We start from the raw sequence: 18,477 nt of genomic DNA on the forward strand, positions 1-18,477 counted from the left end.
GCCGCGTTAACAATGTTGACTCCCTGGTCGTTTGCCAGATTTGAGCCAAGATTTTTGTCATACATCATTCTGGTCTCTTCCTCCCCTGAGATAAATGTCTGGGCTATCAGAGCCGCCGCTTCCAAGGTCAAGTCTTTGGTCTCAATCAGTTTCCTGAAAACCCCAGCGTACCCGATGCCCTCAATAAAAAAGTCTCGCAGCATCACCACTCTGCATGCATCTGGGAACTTACATAGGCTCACCAGTCGCCGGAGATCTGCCATGAAATCAGGAACGCTTTGCCCTTCTCGCCGCCAGTGCATGTAAAACCGGTGTCTCGCCTTGTGCATGCTGCTCGCCGGTTTAAGGTGTTCCCTGATCAACTTACTGAGCTCTTCGAACGTCTTGTCCGCCGGCTTCTCTGGCGCTAGATCATCAGGGAGTACGTTCTGGATCCACAAACTGTCAGGAGATGAGCCCTGCGTTTGTCGGCTGAATCCTGTCCCAGCCATTCCTTAGTGACAAAACTTTGCTGTAGTCTCTCAATAAAGTCGTCCCAATCATCACCAACACAGTACCTCTCTTCTGTGTTACTAGTGGCCATACTCACACGGTTTAAATCCCAGTTTCTCGTCGCCAATGATATGTACTTGCTATGCAGTATAAATGCACACGAGGCCCATACTTGAGAGAAGGTCACTCTGTGACCAGTTACCTTTATTACCAAGACCTCAAGTGATGAAAGTGGGTGGAGCTTCCCCTTTATACCTGAAAGTGCAGGTTAGGAGTGTCTCCCACAAGTTCAACCCCTTGTAGTCAATGTTCTCAAGGTGTATAACTTAGGTCAGCTTATACATGGGTTACAATGATATTTGAATACATTACACAGTGCACAACTGTTGTGCCGTGAAAATCCTGATTGATGCACAAGGCCTTGCACAGAGTAAGACTACATTGGAAATATGAACCGAGATAAAATGGTTAATCCTGGATCGATCAACTTATTCTGAAATTAAGTCGATCAAAAAGAAAAGGAATCTGTATTTACATATATAAATGGGAATTTTTAATATTTTTATTTTCCACAGATTGTGCTATCCTGAGTATGACAGAGTGTAATAGTTTGTAAACGTTACATCAGGATACTGTGCAGCAGAACAATTTTACGAAAGTTGGCACTTGCGAAAATATTTGCATTCACCCTCCAAGTTATGTAGTTACTCCTGCCACATACGTTGCAGCCCTCGCATAGATCACAAACCACTAATGTGAAATGTTAACATTCTCCTGCCTGAAAGAATCATGTTGCTCGTTTGCAGAATTGTACGTTATACAATCAGTTTGGTATAATAAGAAAATGCTGCCGGGCATATTGTTTACAAGACTCTCGATTTGTAACAACATATCGAACTGCACAACAAGGTTCAAATTTTACTCATAACATACTGTTTTGCTTGCAAAATGTGTCCCACATGTTTTCAGCCTTATCAACATTGATTTATGAAGAAATAAGAGTTTTAACAAAGAGTTCATACTTTTTTTACTCAGACAACTCCGAAACGTAGATTATTTTGTAACAGATCTGTCAACATCTGAAACGTTCTTATATTCTTTTCTCCTGTGAAAGACGAGAGTGATTTTTTAAATTCTGTTTAAATTAGCCTGAGCAGACATCTCAAGGATGAGAGGGAGATACAGATGTATTCTTAGTGTTACTATTAAAAAACTGTCCCCACAACTAGACATCAAGCTTCCCCTCACAGACTGAAATTGTGTACGCAACATTAATAGGTATCAGTATGAAATTATTTTGTCTGCAATTTTAAAAGGGGTATTATTCTATTTGTTTTCAAAGGGTTTGGTGCCTTTATTAAAATAGTAGTAAGAGGAATTTCATATGTATGCATTAGCACTTTTGTTACTAAGATTACACAATGCAATTCAACCCCTTTCAACATGATCCAAACCAAGTGTTGTGATATTGCAGCAGACGTCATCTGCTGCTGAGTGAAATCTCCTTCTGAGTATTTTCAACAGAAATATGTAAAAGTAGACGCTCACATTCTGATAAACAATTCCAAAAAAGGGCAGCATGGCAATGTAAGATCATCATCGTACATCTGTTGGCATCATGTGGGACTGTGTTACTAACTCATAAGAGCTCACAATCCCATACTGTGTCTTGCTTGTGGTCTGCTCTCAGGAATGCTCCAACATTCTGAAACATGGAATACTGAGATGTGGGTCTAAGCCCACAATTCCCCACATGGCAAGTTATTGACGTCAAATGTGCCACCCTGAGTAATTACCAAATGGGAACCAGGAGCTTCTACACACATAAATAATGATTAGGACCTCTATTAAAATTGTAATGTCTAATAATTGATATTCATTGCTGCAGAAGCTCACTTCAAATGGCTGATTTATGAAATTTTAAAAATGCCAGAGTGGAACAGTTGGGTAATCTTGTGAAATTGGCGATGAGTAGTGGGAGCATTACTTCAGATATAACCATCCCATAACTGACCTCAGAGTGCTTGATGCTGACATTGGGTGCCTGAAATGGAAAGCATCCAATTTCACCAATAGGATCCCTTACTTTAATCAGCACAAAATCTTACAAAGAAGGAAAAAAAATATTCTGATCAACTCTATACCTTAATAGAGCCCTTTCACTTGCTGTGTGGATGCTGGATTAGCCCCGCCTCCTGTTCCAAGTAGTTACTTTCTGTCATTGAACAGCAAGAGAAAGAAAGGGGCCACCACTGAATCCCCAGCTCTGGTGACACACCATGGCTGGACAGGCCATAAGCAGCGATACACAGATCAACAAGTCTGCCAAGGGCTATTGGTGAGGGAGAGGTGGGCCACAGGGTCCCCAGGCTTTATTGCATGCCACGTGTGTATACAGTAGTTGCAAAAATAATTTTACAAGTCAATTTTAGAGGATGAGATGTCCCTTTTAAATGTTGAATGTATTATTTTTTAATCTAATGAAAAAAGATGTGGCTTTTTCATTATAATCCATGATTGTGAAGGAAAGAGTGGAAATAAAGGATTGTTCACTCTCCACCTCGAACAAGGACCCATCCCTGGAGGCTCACTTGCCAAAAGTTCCTCCCCCAAACTCCAAACAGTCAAACGTCCCCTCCTTCAAGTAGCAATAAGTCCAAACAAGACAATGACAGCTCCCAACTGAGGCAGAATCCTACTGCCACCCACCCCGCTCCACTCACACAGCCTATTTGAACACCAGGGGTTAAGATCAAAATCAAATTGTGTCAGTCCTCAGAAATGCATTTCTTCCAGCAGAGCTCTGGCACAAAAAAATGTACCCTCCCAGCAAACACATAGCAATAAAAATGTAAAAATGTAAAATCAAAATAATATGTAGCTGTATGTAAATGTTCAAAAATTCAATTAAAAAAATCAACAAAAAAGATTGTTAAATCAATGCAGCTTGAGCTGGCCAGTCTGCTGTGCTGAATACTGAGCACAGTCTCATTCTCTGATTTGCTTTCTTTTCTTTGTTGTAGGATGGAAAGGATTACATTCCTTTGAACACTATGTTGATAACAGATGGTGATTCAGGCCTCTCCTCTGCAGACCCCATTCTCACAGAAGACATATCCAATCCAAAAGTTAATTACAATTGCACAGGAGTCATTGGGTAAGGCATTCTTAGTCATTAGACAAATCAAGAAGTGCTTGTTAAATTGTACAAAAAAAAACAAAGCTCTTTTCCTGTGTAAAAGGTTTTGGAGAAAGAACCCTGATGTTTGTACTATTGTGTCATGTCCTGTTCCAAATTACCGACCTGCGTACATTGAATTGCCATTCTTTGTCCTTCTTGCTGATAGAGTCAACTGCAATAATGCAAAGAAGAGGCCACTGAGTGTGAAAACATTTGATGAAGTTCCTGTAGAAAACAAGACTACTGTGATACATGAGGTAAGTTTTTAAATATGGACCTGTCAATCTAGAATTAAACAATGTATAAATTTTCACACTAAATTGAAGAACATAAAGCTTGAAATGAGAAACGGTGATTTGGCTGATCAAGGACATTCCAGCCACAGTTCATGCAGCAGCTCAATCATGGACTCCCCAACTCCTATCCATACCCAGGATTTCTGTACTCGCTCTTCGACCTCCATTTAAATCAGACATACAGATACAGCGTCAAGAATCCGGAGTTCCAGACTCCATAATGTTCTGGAATCCGGACACTGGGACGATCCGTGGTGGAGTCGTCCAGAATCTGAAAAATATTCCGGAATCTGGACCCCCGCCTCAGATTACCGCTAATCTCTCCCCGCCGACCTCATCCCTGCCTCGGGCCATCGCTGACATAAGAACATAAGAACATAAGAATTAGGAACAGGAGTAGGCCATCTAGCCCCTCAAGCCTGCTCCGCCATTCAATAAGATCATGGCTAATCTGGCCGTGGACTCAGCTCCACTTACCCGCCCTCTCTCCGTAACCCTTAATTCCCTTTTTGGTTAAAAATCTATCTATCTGTGACTTGAATACATTCAACGAGCTAGCCTCAACTGCTTCCTTGGGCAGAGAATTCCACAGATTCACAACCCTCTGGGAGAAGAAATTCCTTCTCAACTCGGTTTGAAATTGGCTCCCCCGTATTTTGAGGCTGTGCCCCCTAGTTCTAGCCTCCCATACCAGTGGAAACAACCTCTCTGCCTCTATCTTGTCTATCCCTTTCATGATTTTAAATGTTTCTATAAGATCACCCCTCATCCTTCTGAACTCCAACGAGTAAATACCCTGTCTACTCAATCTATCATCATAAGGTAACCCCCTCATCTCCGGAATCAGCCAAGTGAATCGTCTCTGTACCCCCTCCAAGGCTAGTATATCCTTCCTTAAGTAAGGTGATCAAAACTGCACGTAGTACTCCAGGTGTGGCCTCACCAATATCCTATACAGTTGCAGCAGGACCTCCCTGCTTTTGTACTCCATCCCTCTCGCAATGAAGGCCAACATTCCATTCGCCTTCCTGATTACCTGCTGCACCTGCAAACTAACTTTTTGGGATTCATGCACAAGGACCCCCAGGTCCCTCTGCATCTCAGCATGCTGTAATTTCTCCCCATTCAAATAATATTACCTTTTACTGTTTTTTTTCCCAAGGTGGATGACCTCACACTTTCCGACATTGTATTCCATCTGCCAAACCTTCGCCCATTCGCTTAACCTATCCAAATTTCTTTGCAGCCTCTCGTGTCCTCTACACAACCCACTTTCCCACTAATCTTAGTGTCATCTGCAAATTTTGTTACTCTGCACTCTGTCCCCTCTTCCAGGTCATCTATGTATATTGTAAACAGTTGTGGTCCCAGCACCGATCTCTGTGGCACACCACTAACCACCGATTTCCAACCCGAAAAGGACCCATTTATCCCGACTCTCTGCTTTCTGTTCGCCAGCCAATTCTCTATCCATGCTAATACATTTCCCCTGACTCCACGTACCTCTATCTTCTGCAGTAACCTTTTGTGTGGCACCTTATCGAATGCCTTTTGGAAATCTAAATACACCACATCCATCGGTACACCTCTAACCACCATGCTCATTATATCCTCAAAGAATTCTAGTAAATTAGTTAAACATGATTTCCCCTTCATGAATCCATGCTGCGTCTGCTTGATTGCACTATTCCTATCTAGATGTCCCGCTATTTCTTCCTTAATGATAGTTTCAAGCATTTTCCCCACTACAGATGTTAAACTAACCAGCCTATAGTTACCTGCCTTTTGTCTGCCCCCTTTTTTAAACAGAGGCGTTACATTAGCTGCTTTCCAATCCGCTGGTACCTCCCCAGAGTCCAGAGAATTTTGGTAGATTATAACGAATGCATCTGCTATAACTTCCGCCATCTCTTTTAATACCCTGGGATGCATTTCATCAGGACCAGGGGACTTGTCTACCTTAAGTCCCATTAGCCTGTCCAGCACTACCCCCCTAGTGATAGTGACTGTCTCAAGGTCCTCCCTTCCCACATTCCCGTGACCAGCAATTTTTGGCATGGTTTTTGTGTCTTCCAGGGTGAAGACCGAAGCAAAATAATTGTTTAAGGTCTCAGCCATTTCCACATTTCCCATTATTAAATCCCCCATCTCATCTTCTAAGGGACCAACATTTACTTTAGTCACTCTTTTCCGTTTATATATCTGTAAAAGCTTTTACTATCTGTTTTTATGTTTTGCGCAAGTTTACCTTCGAAATCTATTTTTCCTTTCTTTATTACTTTTTTAGTCATTCTTTGCTGTTGTTTAAAATTTTCCCAATCTTCTAGTTTCCCACTAACCTTGGCCACCTTATACGCATTGGTCTTTGATTTGATACTCTCCTTTATTTCCTTGGTTATCCACGGCTGGTTATCCCTTCTCTTACCGCCCTTCTTTTTCACTGGAATATATTTTTGTTATGCACTCTGAAAGAGCTCCTTAAAAGTCCTCCACGGTTCCTCAATTGTGCCACCGTTTAGTCTTTGTTTCCAGTCTACTTTAGCCAACTCTGCCCTCATCCCACTGTAGTCCCCTTTGTTTAAGCATAGTACACTCGTTTCTGACACAACTTCCTCACCCTCAATCTGTATTACAAATTCAACCAAACTGTGATCACTCATTCCGAGAGGATCTTTTACTAGGAGATCGTTTATTTTTCCTGTCTCATTACACAGGACCAGATCTAAGATAGCTTTGCTCCCTTGTAGGTTCTGTGACATACTGTTCTAAGAAACAATCCCGTATGCATTCTATGAATTCCTCCTCCAGGCTACCCCGTGCAATTTGAGTTGACCAATCGATATGTAGGTTAAAATCCCCCATGTCTACTGCCGTTCCTTTTTTACATGTCTCCATTATTCCCTTGATTATTGCCTGCCCCACCGTGAAGTTATTATTTGAGGGCCTATAAACTACACCCACCAGTGACTTTTTCCCCTTACTATCTCTAATCTCCACCCACAATGATTCAACAATGACCTCATCCCCCCCCCTCGGGCCGACTACCCCTCCGCCCTTCGTGCCGCCACCCCCCCTTGGGCCGACGCCCTCCTCGGGCCAACTCCTCTCTCCTCGGGCCGACTCCTCTCCCCCCCCTCTGGCCGATTCCCCCTCGTGCCAGCTCCCCTCCCCCCCTCGGGCTGACTCCCCTCCCCCCCTCTGGCCGATTCCCCCTCGGGCCGCCCCCGCCCCCCCCTTAGGCTGACTCCCCCTCTGGCCGACTCCTCTGTTCACCTCTCGGACCGGCTCCCCCTCAGGCCGAACCCCCACCCCCTCGGGCCGACTCCACTCCCCCCCTCAGGCCAGCTGCCCTCCCCCCCTCGGGCCAACTCCCCTCCCCCCTCGGCCTGACTCCCCCTCGGGCCGACTCCACTCCCCCCCTCGGGCCAGCTGCCCTCCCCCCCTCGGGCCAACTCCCCTCCCCCCTCGGTCTGACTCCCCCTCGGGCCAACTCCCCTCCCCCCTCAGGCCCCCCCTCCCGTTCACCCCTCGGCCAACTCCCCCTCAGGCTGCCCCCCCCCCCCCCCATCGGGCCAACTCCCCTCCCCCCCTCGGGCCGACTCCCCCTCCCCCCCCCTCGGGCCGACTCCCCCTCCCCCCCTTGGGCCTACTCCCCTCCCCTACCTACTTAACTACCTACCTTGGCCCAGGCGTTTCCAGACTCAGGACGTCGGATAAACATTCCGTAATCTGGAAATACACGAACCTATGCTCAGGCATTTACGGATCCGGAATATCATAAAGACATTCCAAAGTCCGGAAATACACAGAATCCGGAGTGGCCTCAGTCCCGAGGCTTCCGGATTCTCTACGCTGTACTTGTATCTATTAATTTGTCTATAACCCTCAATCCCTTGTCTTGACAGGTATTGATTCAGTTCATTTTTAAAGGTATCAGTTGAACTAGAAACAACTGGAAAAGGTTTACAACACCACCCCCTGCACAAAATACAAACCCACTAATATGTTACACTAGGAAGCATATTCTCCATAGAATAGTCCCCAAACTCCCCAACTACCAACAAATCACCCTGATTGTGGAGCATGTAACACTGTACACCAATGGGTACAACTTTGTTAATAGTCTCATTAGTCTAGAAATTACACAGTGGAATATTAGTGTACATATGTTTAATGTATTCATATGAAACTACTTTGTCCACTGTTTTAATGTAGGTGTTCATTCAATCCATTTAAAATAACAAGTTAATAACTCCAATAAATAGTAAAGTAATTTTATACAAGTTCATTAAACATCATATTGCACAGGGTAATATATACACTTTTATATCCTCCAGTAAATGTGTAGGCAAAATGTATAACTGCATCAATAAATAAGCCAGTGTAAAGTTCTGAAAAAAGAAGACTTTTCTCAACAAAAAAAGAATGACAAAGCAAAAGCCCTTGTCACCCTGATGTTAATGGTATTAAGCAATTTCTCAGCTCCTTCTCTGGGAGAAGCTATTGGGGTACCTAAGCTTCTCCAATGCTAAGGCCTCCAATATGCATTCCTGTGGTGACACAAAAAGCCAGTAGAGGTCGGTCTAAATGAAAATCGACCTTATTGTTGTCCAGTGGGTTATTTTGACAACAGATTCAGACTGCTGTCCATTGTAAATCAATAGTTCACACACAGACCACATAAAGCTCCACTCAAATAAAAGTACAAAATGATATCAAGAAAAACTAAACAAATATACTTTTTGTATTTACATTCCCACAGCTAAAACACCAGTGCCTGTTAATAGAAGTGACAGCTGAGGCCTAGTAAAGGATTTGACAGTAAACGTGTTTATTTTTCCAATACCCAACATAACTGATTGCAGCACACAGGTAGCATTAGAGACTAATCCTTCATCCCTCTTCTGTAGATAGATGTTGCACTTGGGAATGTATAAGTACTACTGGGTCACATTAGTGAATCATTACACAGTGTCACAGATAGTAGGTCACAAGCTGTCTAACAATGCTTTGGGTCCCTGATCTTGTCCAGTACCACCAGGGGGAGTGCACAAGCAGAAGCAAAGTGCTTTCTGACAGAGAGGCAAGGAAAATCAGAGAGTGAGCTATTTGCCATCCTGTTTTATCTGTTTGCCATGCGGGGCTAATACAAAATTTGCCAGAACTTGAATTCAGAATTAAAGCTGTTTAGCACACTTGATAGCTCTGGTGTGTTTTGGGTTCTACATGAACATTTCTAGTTAACATTCGTTGTGGCTTAGTTGACTCCAGTAGTTGTACAATTGACATTTATTACATTTTTAATCAGCTAACACCCATGTTGTGCAGGTAATGGACATGAGGTTACAGAGTGGCATTTGATATGTTGTCTGCCTATCCCATTAATGGATGGTATGTGGGTAGAAGTAGAGTAAAATATATTGTTTTAAAAGAAGATTAAAAAATCCAATAACTCCAATTTGAATTTCTGTAACTAAATTATATTTATGAGTAGCTGCAACAATCCCTCTGTTCAAAAGTGTTTTATTTACACTACTGCCAAGTCTCCCTGGTGATGTAACAGGAAAATTCAAGAACATCAGAATTACTTGGAAAGCTACCCAGACAAAAGCTTACAAAATAAATGTCGTCCAAATGTGTCACACTACCAATAAATGGGCAGGGCCTAATCTAATATGAATAACAAATATGTTACAGGAGCAGTGTATGGTTAAAGGTTAATCTGACATGAACAGCATATATGCCACAGTATCAGTGAATGGATGAAGCCTAATCTGATAAGAGTTGCAATAAATAATGTAACAGGGATTCTTTCCACCTTCACCTAGAGGATAAAACATAGGAAATAATTTGGAATAATCTCTACGGTGACTCATCTCTACACTGCGTGCATTTGCTCAGTGCTAATCTCATGTGGTTCATATGTGATGGGTTAGGGAACTATGAAGGCGGTGCTCAAGTGGAAACCACTCATGTATGAGTGCTGCAATTCCTGTGTTACATAGAAACATAGAAACATAGAAAATAGATGCAGGAGTAGGCCATTCGGCCCTTCGATCCTGCACCACCATTCAATAAGATCATGGCTGATCATTCACCTGAGTACCCCTTTCCTGCTTTCTCTCCATACCCCTTGATCCGCTTAACTGTAAGGGCCATATCGAACTCCCTCTTGAATATATCCAATGAACTGGCATCAACAACTCTCTGCGGCAGGGAATTCCACAGGTTAACAACTCTCTGAGTGAAGAAGTTTCTCCTCATCTCAGTCTTAAATGACTTACCCCTTATCCTTAGACTGTGTCCCCTGGTTCTGGACTTCCCCAACATCGGGAACATTCATCCTGCATCTAACCTGTCCAGTCCCGTCAGAATTTTATATGTTTCTATGAGATCCCCTCTCATCCTTCTAAACTCCAGTGAATAAAGGCCCAGTCGATCCAGTCTCTCCTCATATGTCAGTCCAGCCATCCCGGGAATCAGTCTGGTGAACCTTCACTGCACTCCCTCAAAGCAAGAACGGCCTTCCTCAGATTAGGAGACCAAAATTGAACACAATATTCCAGGTGAGGCCTCACCAAGGCCCTGTACAACTGCAGTAAGACCTCCCTGCTCCAATACTAAAAACCCCTAGCTATGAAGGCCAACATACCATTTGCCTTCTTCACCGCCCGCTGTATCTGCATGCCAACTTTCAATGACTGATGTACCATGACACCCAGGTCTCGTTGCACCTCCCCTTTTCCTAACCTTCCGCCATTCAGATAATATTCTGTCTTCGTGTTTTTGCCCCCAAAGTGGATGACCTCACATTTATCCACACTATACTGCATCTGCCATGTGTTTGCCCATTCACCTAACCTGTCCAAATCACCCTGCAGCCTCTTAGATTCCTCCTCACAGCTCACACCGCCACCCAGTTTAGTGTCATCTGCAAACTTGGAGCTATTACACTCAATTCCTTCATCCAAATCATTAATGTATATTGTAAATAGCTGGGGTTCCAGAACTGAGCCCTGCGGCACCCCACTAGTCACTGCCTGCCATTCTGAAAAGGACCCGTTTATCCCGACTCTCTGCTTCCTGTCTGCCAACCAGTTCTCTATTCATGTCAATACATTGCCCCCAATACCATGTGCTTTAATTTTGCACACCAATCTCTTGTGTGGGACGTTGTCAAAAGCCTTTTGAAATTCCAAATACACCACATCCACTGGTTCTCCCTTGTCCACTCTACTAATTACATCCTCAAAAAATTCCAGAAGATTTGTCAAGCATGATTTCCCTTTCATAAATCCATGTTGACTTGGACCAATCCTGTCACTGCTTTCCAAACGCACTGTTATTTCATCTTTAATAATTGATTCCAACATTTTCCCTACTACTGATGTCAGGTTAACCGGTCTATAATTACCCGTTTTCTCTCTCCCTCCTTTTTTAAAAAGCAGTGTTACATTAGCTACCCTCCAGTCCATAGGAACTGATCCAGAGTCGATAGACTGTTGGAAAATGATCACCAATGCATCCACTATTTCTAGGGCCACTTCCTTAAGTACTCTGGGATGCAGACTATCAGGCCCTGGGGAATTATCCGCCTACAATCCCATCAATTTCCCTAACACAATTTCCCGCCTGATAAGGATATCCTTCAGTTCCTCCTTCTCACGAGACCCTTGGTCCCCTAGTACTTCCGGAAGGTTATTTGTGTCTTCCTTCGTGAAGACAGAACCAAAGTATTTATTCAACTGGTCTGCCATTTCTTTGTTCCCCATTATAAATTCACCTGAATCTGATGGCAAGGGACCTACATTTGTCTTCACTAATATTTTTCTCTTCACATATCTATAGAAGCTTTTGCAGTCAGTTTTTATGTTCCAGCAAGCTTCCTCTCATACTCTTTTCTCCCCCTCCTAATTAAACCCTTTGTCCTTCTTTGCTGAATTCTAAATTTCTCCCAGTCCTCAGGTTTGCTGCCAATTTTCTGACCAATTTATATGCCTCTTCCTTGGATTTAACACTATCCTTAATTTCCCTTGTTCGCCATGGTTGAGCCACCTTCCCCGTTTTGTTTTTACTCCAGACAGGGATGTACAATTGTTGAAGTTCATCCATGTGATCTTTAAATGTTTGCCATTGCTTATCCACCGTCAACCCTTTAAGTATCATTTGCCAGTCTATTGTAGCCAATGTGGTTCAGTGCCAGTCCTGATTGGGTCCGATGGAGCCCTGCACTTGGTGCTGACCTCAGTGGGCTTATGAAAATTAGGTCATGGGCACTAAGTGCAGACCTTGGGTTACTTACTCGCGTGCTGTCAACAGTGGGAATAACACATACATATTCTCAAAATAAAACCATCAGCATTACAAACTTAACATTCAGCCCACACTGCATAGACTCCTGAGTTAACTCATAGCTAATAAGAGGATTCCCCAAACCCGAGGACCTGAAAATGATCGTGAGTAATGTTATACAAAAATATTGGTATCAAATTCCTCTCTCCACTATGTTAACTCATTAACTTATTTAAATTAAGAAGATTAATATCTAATAAGATAGTGGAGAGAAAATTTGCTGAGCGTGCGTTATATTCTCACCCTGAATCCAAGGGTTTTATTTAGGGTCAAATGTTTGAATAGCTGAGTGATAATGTGATTGATTGTTTCCATACTCTTGTTTTACAGCTTATTGGTGGTCTATTATATGATTAAAAAATAATGGGCCTGAATTTGCGGTCGGATGTCTCTGACCTGCAAAAAATCTACAAACTTACCTTCTAGCCCAGGATCCAGGGAGACTTGCACTCCTGGGCCTCGATGCATAGACATGCATAGATGCCCACGTATCCCAGGGGCACATGCTTAATCCCAATAAGCATGAATGGGGATCACATAAAAACACATTTAACATAACAAATCAATTAAAAAAAACATTACATATTTAAAATTAATTAAAATACAATATAATTAAACATTTAAAACAAAAAATTAAGTTTTTTGAAAAATAAATGTTAATGTTTTAAAGGGGCAAAAAATAACCTTACCTTATTTTACATGTGTTTAAATGAATGAAAAAAATATATTTTATGTTTTTTAAAACCTTGGTTACCAGGCATAAGAATTTCACGGGCACTCGCTGGGCAGAACTCTCCGCCCACAGATGCCCTTTTCCCGGGGATGGGGATGATCTGTCAAGAGAATTATTAGTACAAGCTATCTGCTAAACCTCTTACCTCAGTGTTATCTATGTAGAATGAGTTCAAATAAATAATTTTACTGTAGTTTAGGTTTGAGAAAAATAAATGGAGAGAACAGAGCAGAGCCCAGGGAAGGTTGGCATTTCTCAGCTCACTGATGAGCTGAAGTGCCTGAAGCGTCTAGAAACCAGATCCCACCCTTTTGGAATAATTACATTAGCGTGAGTATGCCCAGTTCTTTAAAGTTAATTACAAGAAACTTTCTGAAACAGCCAGGATGCATCAGCACTTTTGCTACATTAATAACCAAAGCTGTTGTTTTGGAAAGGTGATGTATTTTGGAGTTTACGAGTTATCTTCTCCCCCTTCATTGGTCTTGTACCCATGTATGTTTCTCATTAGGTGTGTTATGATCCACAGGAAGGTGAAACTGACAGTGGAATGGTGCTGGCCTCTGATGAGCTGAAGTGCCTGAAGCGTCTAGAAACCAGATCCCACCCTTTTGGAATAATTACATTAGCGTGAGTACGCCCAATTCTTTAAAGTTAATTACAAGAAACTTTCTGAAACAGCCAGGATGCATCAGCACTTTTGCTATATTAATAACCAAAGCTGTTGTTTTGGAAAGGTGATGTATTTAAGAGTTTACGAGTTATCTTCTCCCCCTTCATTTTCATTCACCCCCAAGAGAAAAGCAGAAATTTGTTTTTAAATAAGTTCAAAGTTCTCCAAAAAAAATGAATATTTTTTAAATTCACTGTTTAATAACATATTTACACATGGAAAATAATTGCACTCTGAATTATAGCTGACATCTCAATTCCTCTTAAACTCTTCTCATCAATTGTCAAAGTGCCAAACCGTGCTAAGGTAAGTCCATTATGCAAATATCATACATGACCCTGATTGTCACCCATTCACCTGATGGGACCATTCTTCCACCTTCCAGCAGTATAAATGCATCAAGGTCACTGACTGGTTATAGACATCACAGCTGTCCAGGGATCAAAACAAATTGCTGGTTTTCCAAGACTGCCACTAAAATTCCCTGTTGATCTTGCATCACAAAACTTTCTGTTTCTGGCTCTAGTGAGACCTTGCACATGGACTAATGCATAAAAGTAGCCTTTTGCCCTTGATATAGGTCAATGTTAATGTAAAATGCCCATAGAGGTATGCAAACTAACTCTGAATATGTGCACGGAATATTAAAATGGTGAGGTGAATGAATGACAGCCATGGAGTTCTATCCCTGAACTGGGATTTTTAAAATTAGGATTTCAGAGGCCAAAGACAGAAATAGGAACTGGTCTAAAGTCTTGGCCAGCCACTATATTGCATCTGAAGTAAACATAGAGAGGAGGAACTGTTACTGGTAATGTAGGCTAAATGCCACAAAACCTATTTGGACATATAGAAAGAAAGACTTGGATTTATATAGCATCTTTCACGACCACCGGACGTCTCAAAGCCAATGAAGTACTGTTGGAGTGTAGTCTCTGTTAGAATGTGGGAAATGTGACAGCCAATTTGCACACAGCAAGCTTCCACAAACAGCAATGTGATAATGACCAGATAAACTGTTTTTGTTATGTTGATTAAGGGATAAATATTGGCCAGGACACCAGGGATAACTCTCCTGCACTTCTTTGAAATAGAGCCATGGGATCTTTTATGTCCACCTGAGAGAGCAGACAGGGCCTTGGTTCAAGGTCTCACCTGAAAGACGGCACCGCCGAAAGTGCAGTGCTCCCTCGGCACTGCACTGAAGTGTCAGCCGAGGATTATGTGCTCAAGTCCCTGGAGTGGGACTTGAACCCACAACTTTCTGACTCAGAGACGAGTGTGATACCCACTGAGCCACAACATGCTGTACTATTCTATGATTCTATAAAAGTGGGAGAGTGAGACTAACTGGATGGCTCTTCAAAAGAGTCAGCACAGACTTGAGAGGTCGAATGGCCTCCTTCTGTGCTGTACTATTCTATGATTCTATGATATCACAAGAATTCTATATAAGCTGGGTGCAGCACATGATGAGCTATCAGGTGCTCAACTTGGCACGACAGAAAACAGAGCTTCTGAGATCATTTGCCCAAAGAAAGGTCAGCAACTAGGGATATCTCATTTGAGAATCGAAACAAAGGCTGAATTACTGATAGCAAAAATAGAACAGTGAGTAAGACAGAGCCACATTTGGTTTGATAACATCAAAGGGGTTATTTTAACCCTACCTGCCTGGTTGACTTACCCACCAACATCCTGCATGGTTCCCTCCATCTTTAACCTGCTCTTTTGAGCAGGTGGCATGGGCACCCACCTACAATTTTAACTCTTGCCTAAGCGGAGACGACCTTATGGATTTCCTGCCAGGTGAATAGAATCTGGGAACAGAAGCTGCTATTCAAGGCGAGTTATTTTTAACATGTGCCAGGTCCCACAAGGAGAATATAGGTCCCACGAGGAAAATGTAGGCCTCCCTAAACCCTCTGCCTGCAACGTACATGGGTGCTGACAAGCCTCCCACTTATCCGATTGTGCTACTCATCATTAAAACTGCCAATTGGCCTACTGGTCATTTTTAATACTATGTATACATGTGAGACTGAGGCGCAATACTAATATTGTACAATTTAATGAGTCAGCCAATGACTAAATCGTTGTCATAGATATTTCAGTTCCATTTGAACTGAACTCTAATCTTCCTTGTTGATATGTTGCTGTTTATAATTGGTGTTGGTTAAGCAGTGACTTCAGGGTTTTTCTTCATTAACAATCTGTTGTTGGTTTAACAGCCATGGTCTCTGCTGTCCTTTAGCAGCTTTCTCAGTTTTGAGGCAAACAGAAATTTACCTTGGTGTGTCTTTTTTTTAGCTGCGTTTATTTGTACTAACTGAATGGCAGCCGTTTCTCTGACTGACTCTCTATTATCACATGACCTATTGCTGATTGGTCCCTTTGGAGGATAAGCCACACCCTGAAGTTCCTCTGGAATGTGTAACTGGAACCGCCCAGCCCAAGTTCTGACTGACTTTCCAATTTGTCATTTGATCCATTTTGAATTCAGAAGCCACAGAGGATAGATCTCCCCAAAAGCCACCAAGTTCCAGCCGAAGTCCATTTCCCCAGAACATGTGCTGCCTCCCACAGCCGAAGTCCCTTTCACCAGCGCAAGTGCACGACCTTAGCCATCCCCCGTCCCCCACCATAGATGGAGCATTGTGTGCGGATTGTGAACAAGTTTATTGGGTGTGAAGTGAATAGTGGCAATGTCGTGACTTCTAGATTTCATCCATCCCAACGGTGTCCCTTATAACACGCACACTGAGCTTGCACGCACCAGGGGGTTGGAAGAACGTGATCTGTCTTCCCTGAGTTCCCTCTCTCCTGTCTGATCCCCCCCACCTGCATCTCTCTCTCCCCTCCCACCCCCCGGGCTCTCTTTCTCTCTGCCGCCCAGGCTCTCTCTCTCCTCCGCCCACCCCCCCCTCAAGGCTCTGTCTCTCTCCTCCTCCCTCACGTGCATGCTCTCTCTCTTTCTCTCTCCCACTCCCCCAGGCTCTCTCCCACCGTCCCCCCCCCCAGGCTCTCTCTCTCTCCTCCCCCCCCCCAGGCGCTCTCTCACTCCCTCCCCCTCCCCACCCCCAAGCTCTTTCTCTCTCTCTCCCTCCATCCACCCCCCTCCCCCACCCCACCAGCCTATCTCTATCTCTCTCACTCTCTTCACCCCAAGGCTCTTTCTCTCTTTCCCCCACATCCCCCCCCCACCCCGCCAAGGCTCACACTCCCCCTCCCCCAGACTTTCTCTCTCTCTCTCCGACCCCCCCTCACTGTAGACTCTCTCTCAATGCCCCCCCCCAAGACTCTCTCTCTCCCCCCCCACAAGGCTCTCTCTGCACACCCCCCCCACCCTCCCACAGGCTCTCTCTCTCTCTCTCTCTACCCCCCCCACCCCCAGGCTCTCTCTCTCTCTCCCCCTTTCCCAGGCTCTCGCTCTCTCCCCCCACCCCACCCCAGGCTCTCTCTATTTCGCCACCCACAGACTCTCTCTCTCTCTCTCTCTCTCTCTCCCTCCCCGCAGGCTCTCTATCTCTTCCCCACCCCCCCCCCCACCCAGATTCTCTCTACCCCTCCCCACCCACCCCCAGGTTCTCTCCCTCTTTCACCCCTTCCTGGCTCTCTCTCTCCCTGTCCCCCATTACTATTAAGTTGTCGGGGGCACTGACTGGCAGCAGCGCCACTCCCACAGGGCAATTCCAGGAAAGTGGTCATTTCCCGCGGGGCAATTTCGGGAAGGGCTCGCCGCCGGTTGGTAAGGGATGTTCACGCTGCGACGAGAAAACGGGCGGAGCAGTCCTCTACACCACTCCAAACCTGAGCAAGGTCAATTTTTTAAATGGCGGCCTCTCCTCGGAGACTTGGCAGCCATTACGCATCAACCCGTGGCCGTTGCTTTCAGGCGGCCAAGGGCCTTATAGAAAGGGGCAATTTCGGCCCCAGTGTCCTTTTACTATGTTTTCCCAAGTATAAGTATCGTTCAAAAGAGAAAATTGCCATTCTTCCACTAAAACAAAGCTATCTATAAATGGGGAGAAATCATATTATAACAGCAGCCTTGTCTTGATAAGAATGGCTATAATGTCATGGACTATCATATATTGTCTGACAAGCATAGTTGAGGCACTTTTTATTTTCTCCTGCCGTTTCAAAATAACTAACATTCCCCTCAACTGTGCATCCTCGTAGATGAGCTAGGAAGTCGTTATCCTGAAATGTTGTACCTCTGATATTAGACATTCACTGTTGTGTTGCAACTGTGATGTGAATATATCCATGTGTATTCACTGGTAATGTTTTTCTGTCCTGTGCTTTCAGCTCACTGTCACTCATTAAAGCTTAGTTTTCACAATCAAAAATGGGATGGGAAAGAATGCTTCATATATATTGGGGGGAAAATTGCGGTCGGAAGTTTCCTTCAGACGAACGCCTCCGACGCGAAAAACTGTAGCGAAAATACCTGGTGGTCACGGAGGTGCCTTCAATTCCAGTCAGAGGCCTTCATTCAATGTGCAGCATACGGGGAGATGACTTCTCTGTACATATGGAAATGCTGGAGTCATGTGGGACTGGACCACCAATCACTATGCAGTGTTCTCATTGATAAAAATGGGAACTCCGTTTGTGCAAGATCCCATTAATATCAATGAGAAAACAATCCTAAAACAAGAAACACGGCATAATACATTTAAAAAAAACACCTCACATATTTAAAATTAATTGAAATTAAATGTTTTAGAAAAAATATATATTTTTT

The 18,477-nt window shown here is 43.6% G+C and overlaps 1 protein-coding gene across 1 annotated transcript in view; it reads left to right on the forward strand.

Moving 5' to 3' along the window:
* kdrl (kinase insert domain receptor like) overlaps nt 1-18,477 on the forward strand; it is a 262,118-nt gene that overhangs the window by 233,708 nt on the left and 9,933 nt on the right. The window contains exons 27-29 of the mRNA XM_070882714.1: nt 3,516-3,649; nt 3,840-3,930; nt 13,566-13,684. Coding sequence (XP_070738815.1) covers nt 3,516-3,649; nt 3,840-3,930; nt 13,566-13,684 — 344 coding nt within the window. The remainder of the gene's footprint in view (nt 1-3,515; nt 3,650-3,839; nt 3,931-13,565; nt 13,685-18,477) is intronic.

Source organism: Pristiophorus japonicus, chromosome 6 (genome assembly GCF_044704955.1).
Source record: "Pristiophorus japonicus isolate sPriJap1 chromosome 6, sPriJap1.hap1, whole genome shotgun sequence".
Lineage (NCBI taxonomy): Eukaryota > Metazoa > Chordata > Chondrichthyes > Pristiophoridae > Pristiophorus > Pristiophorus japonicus.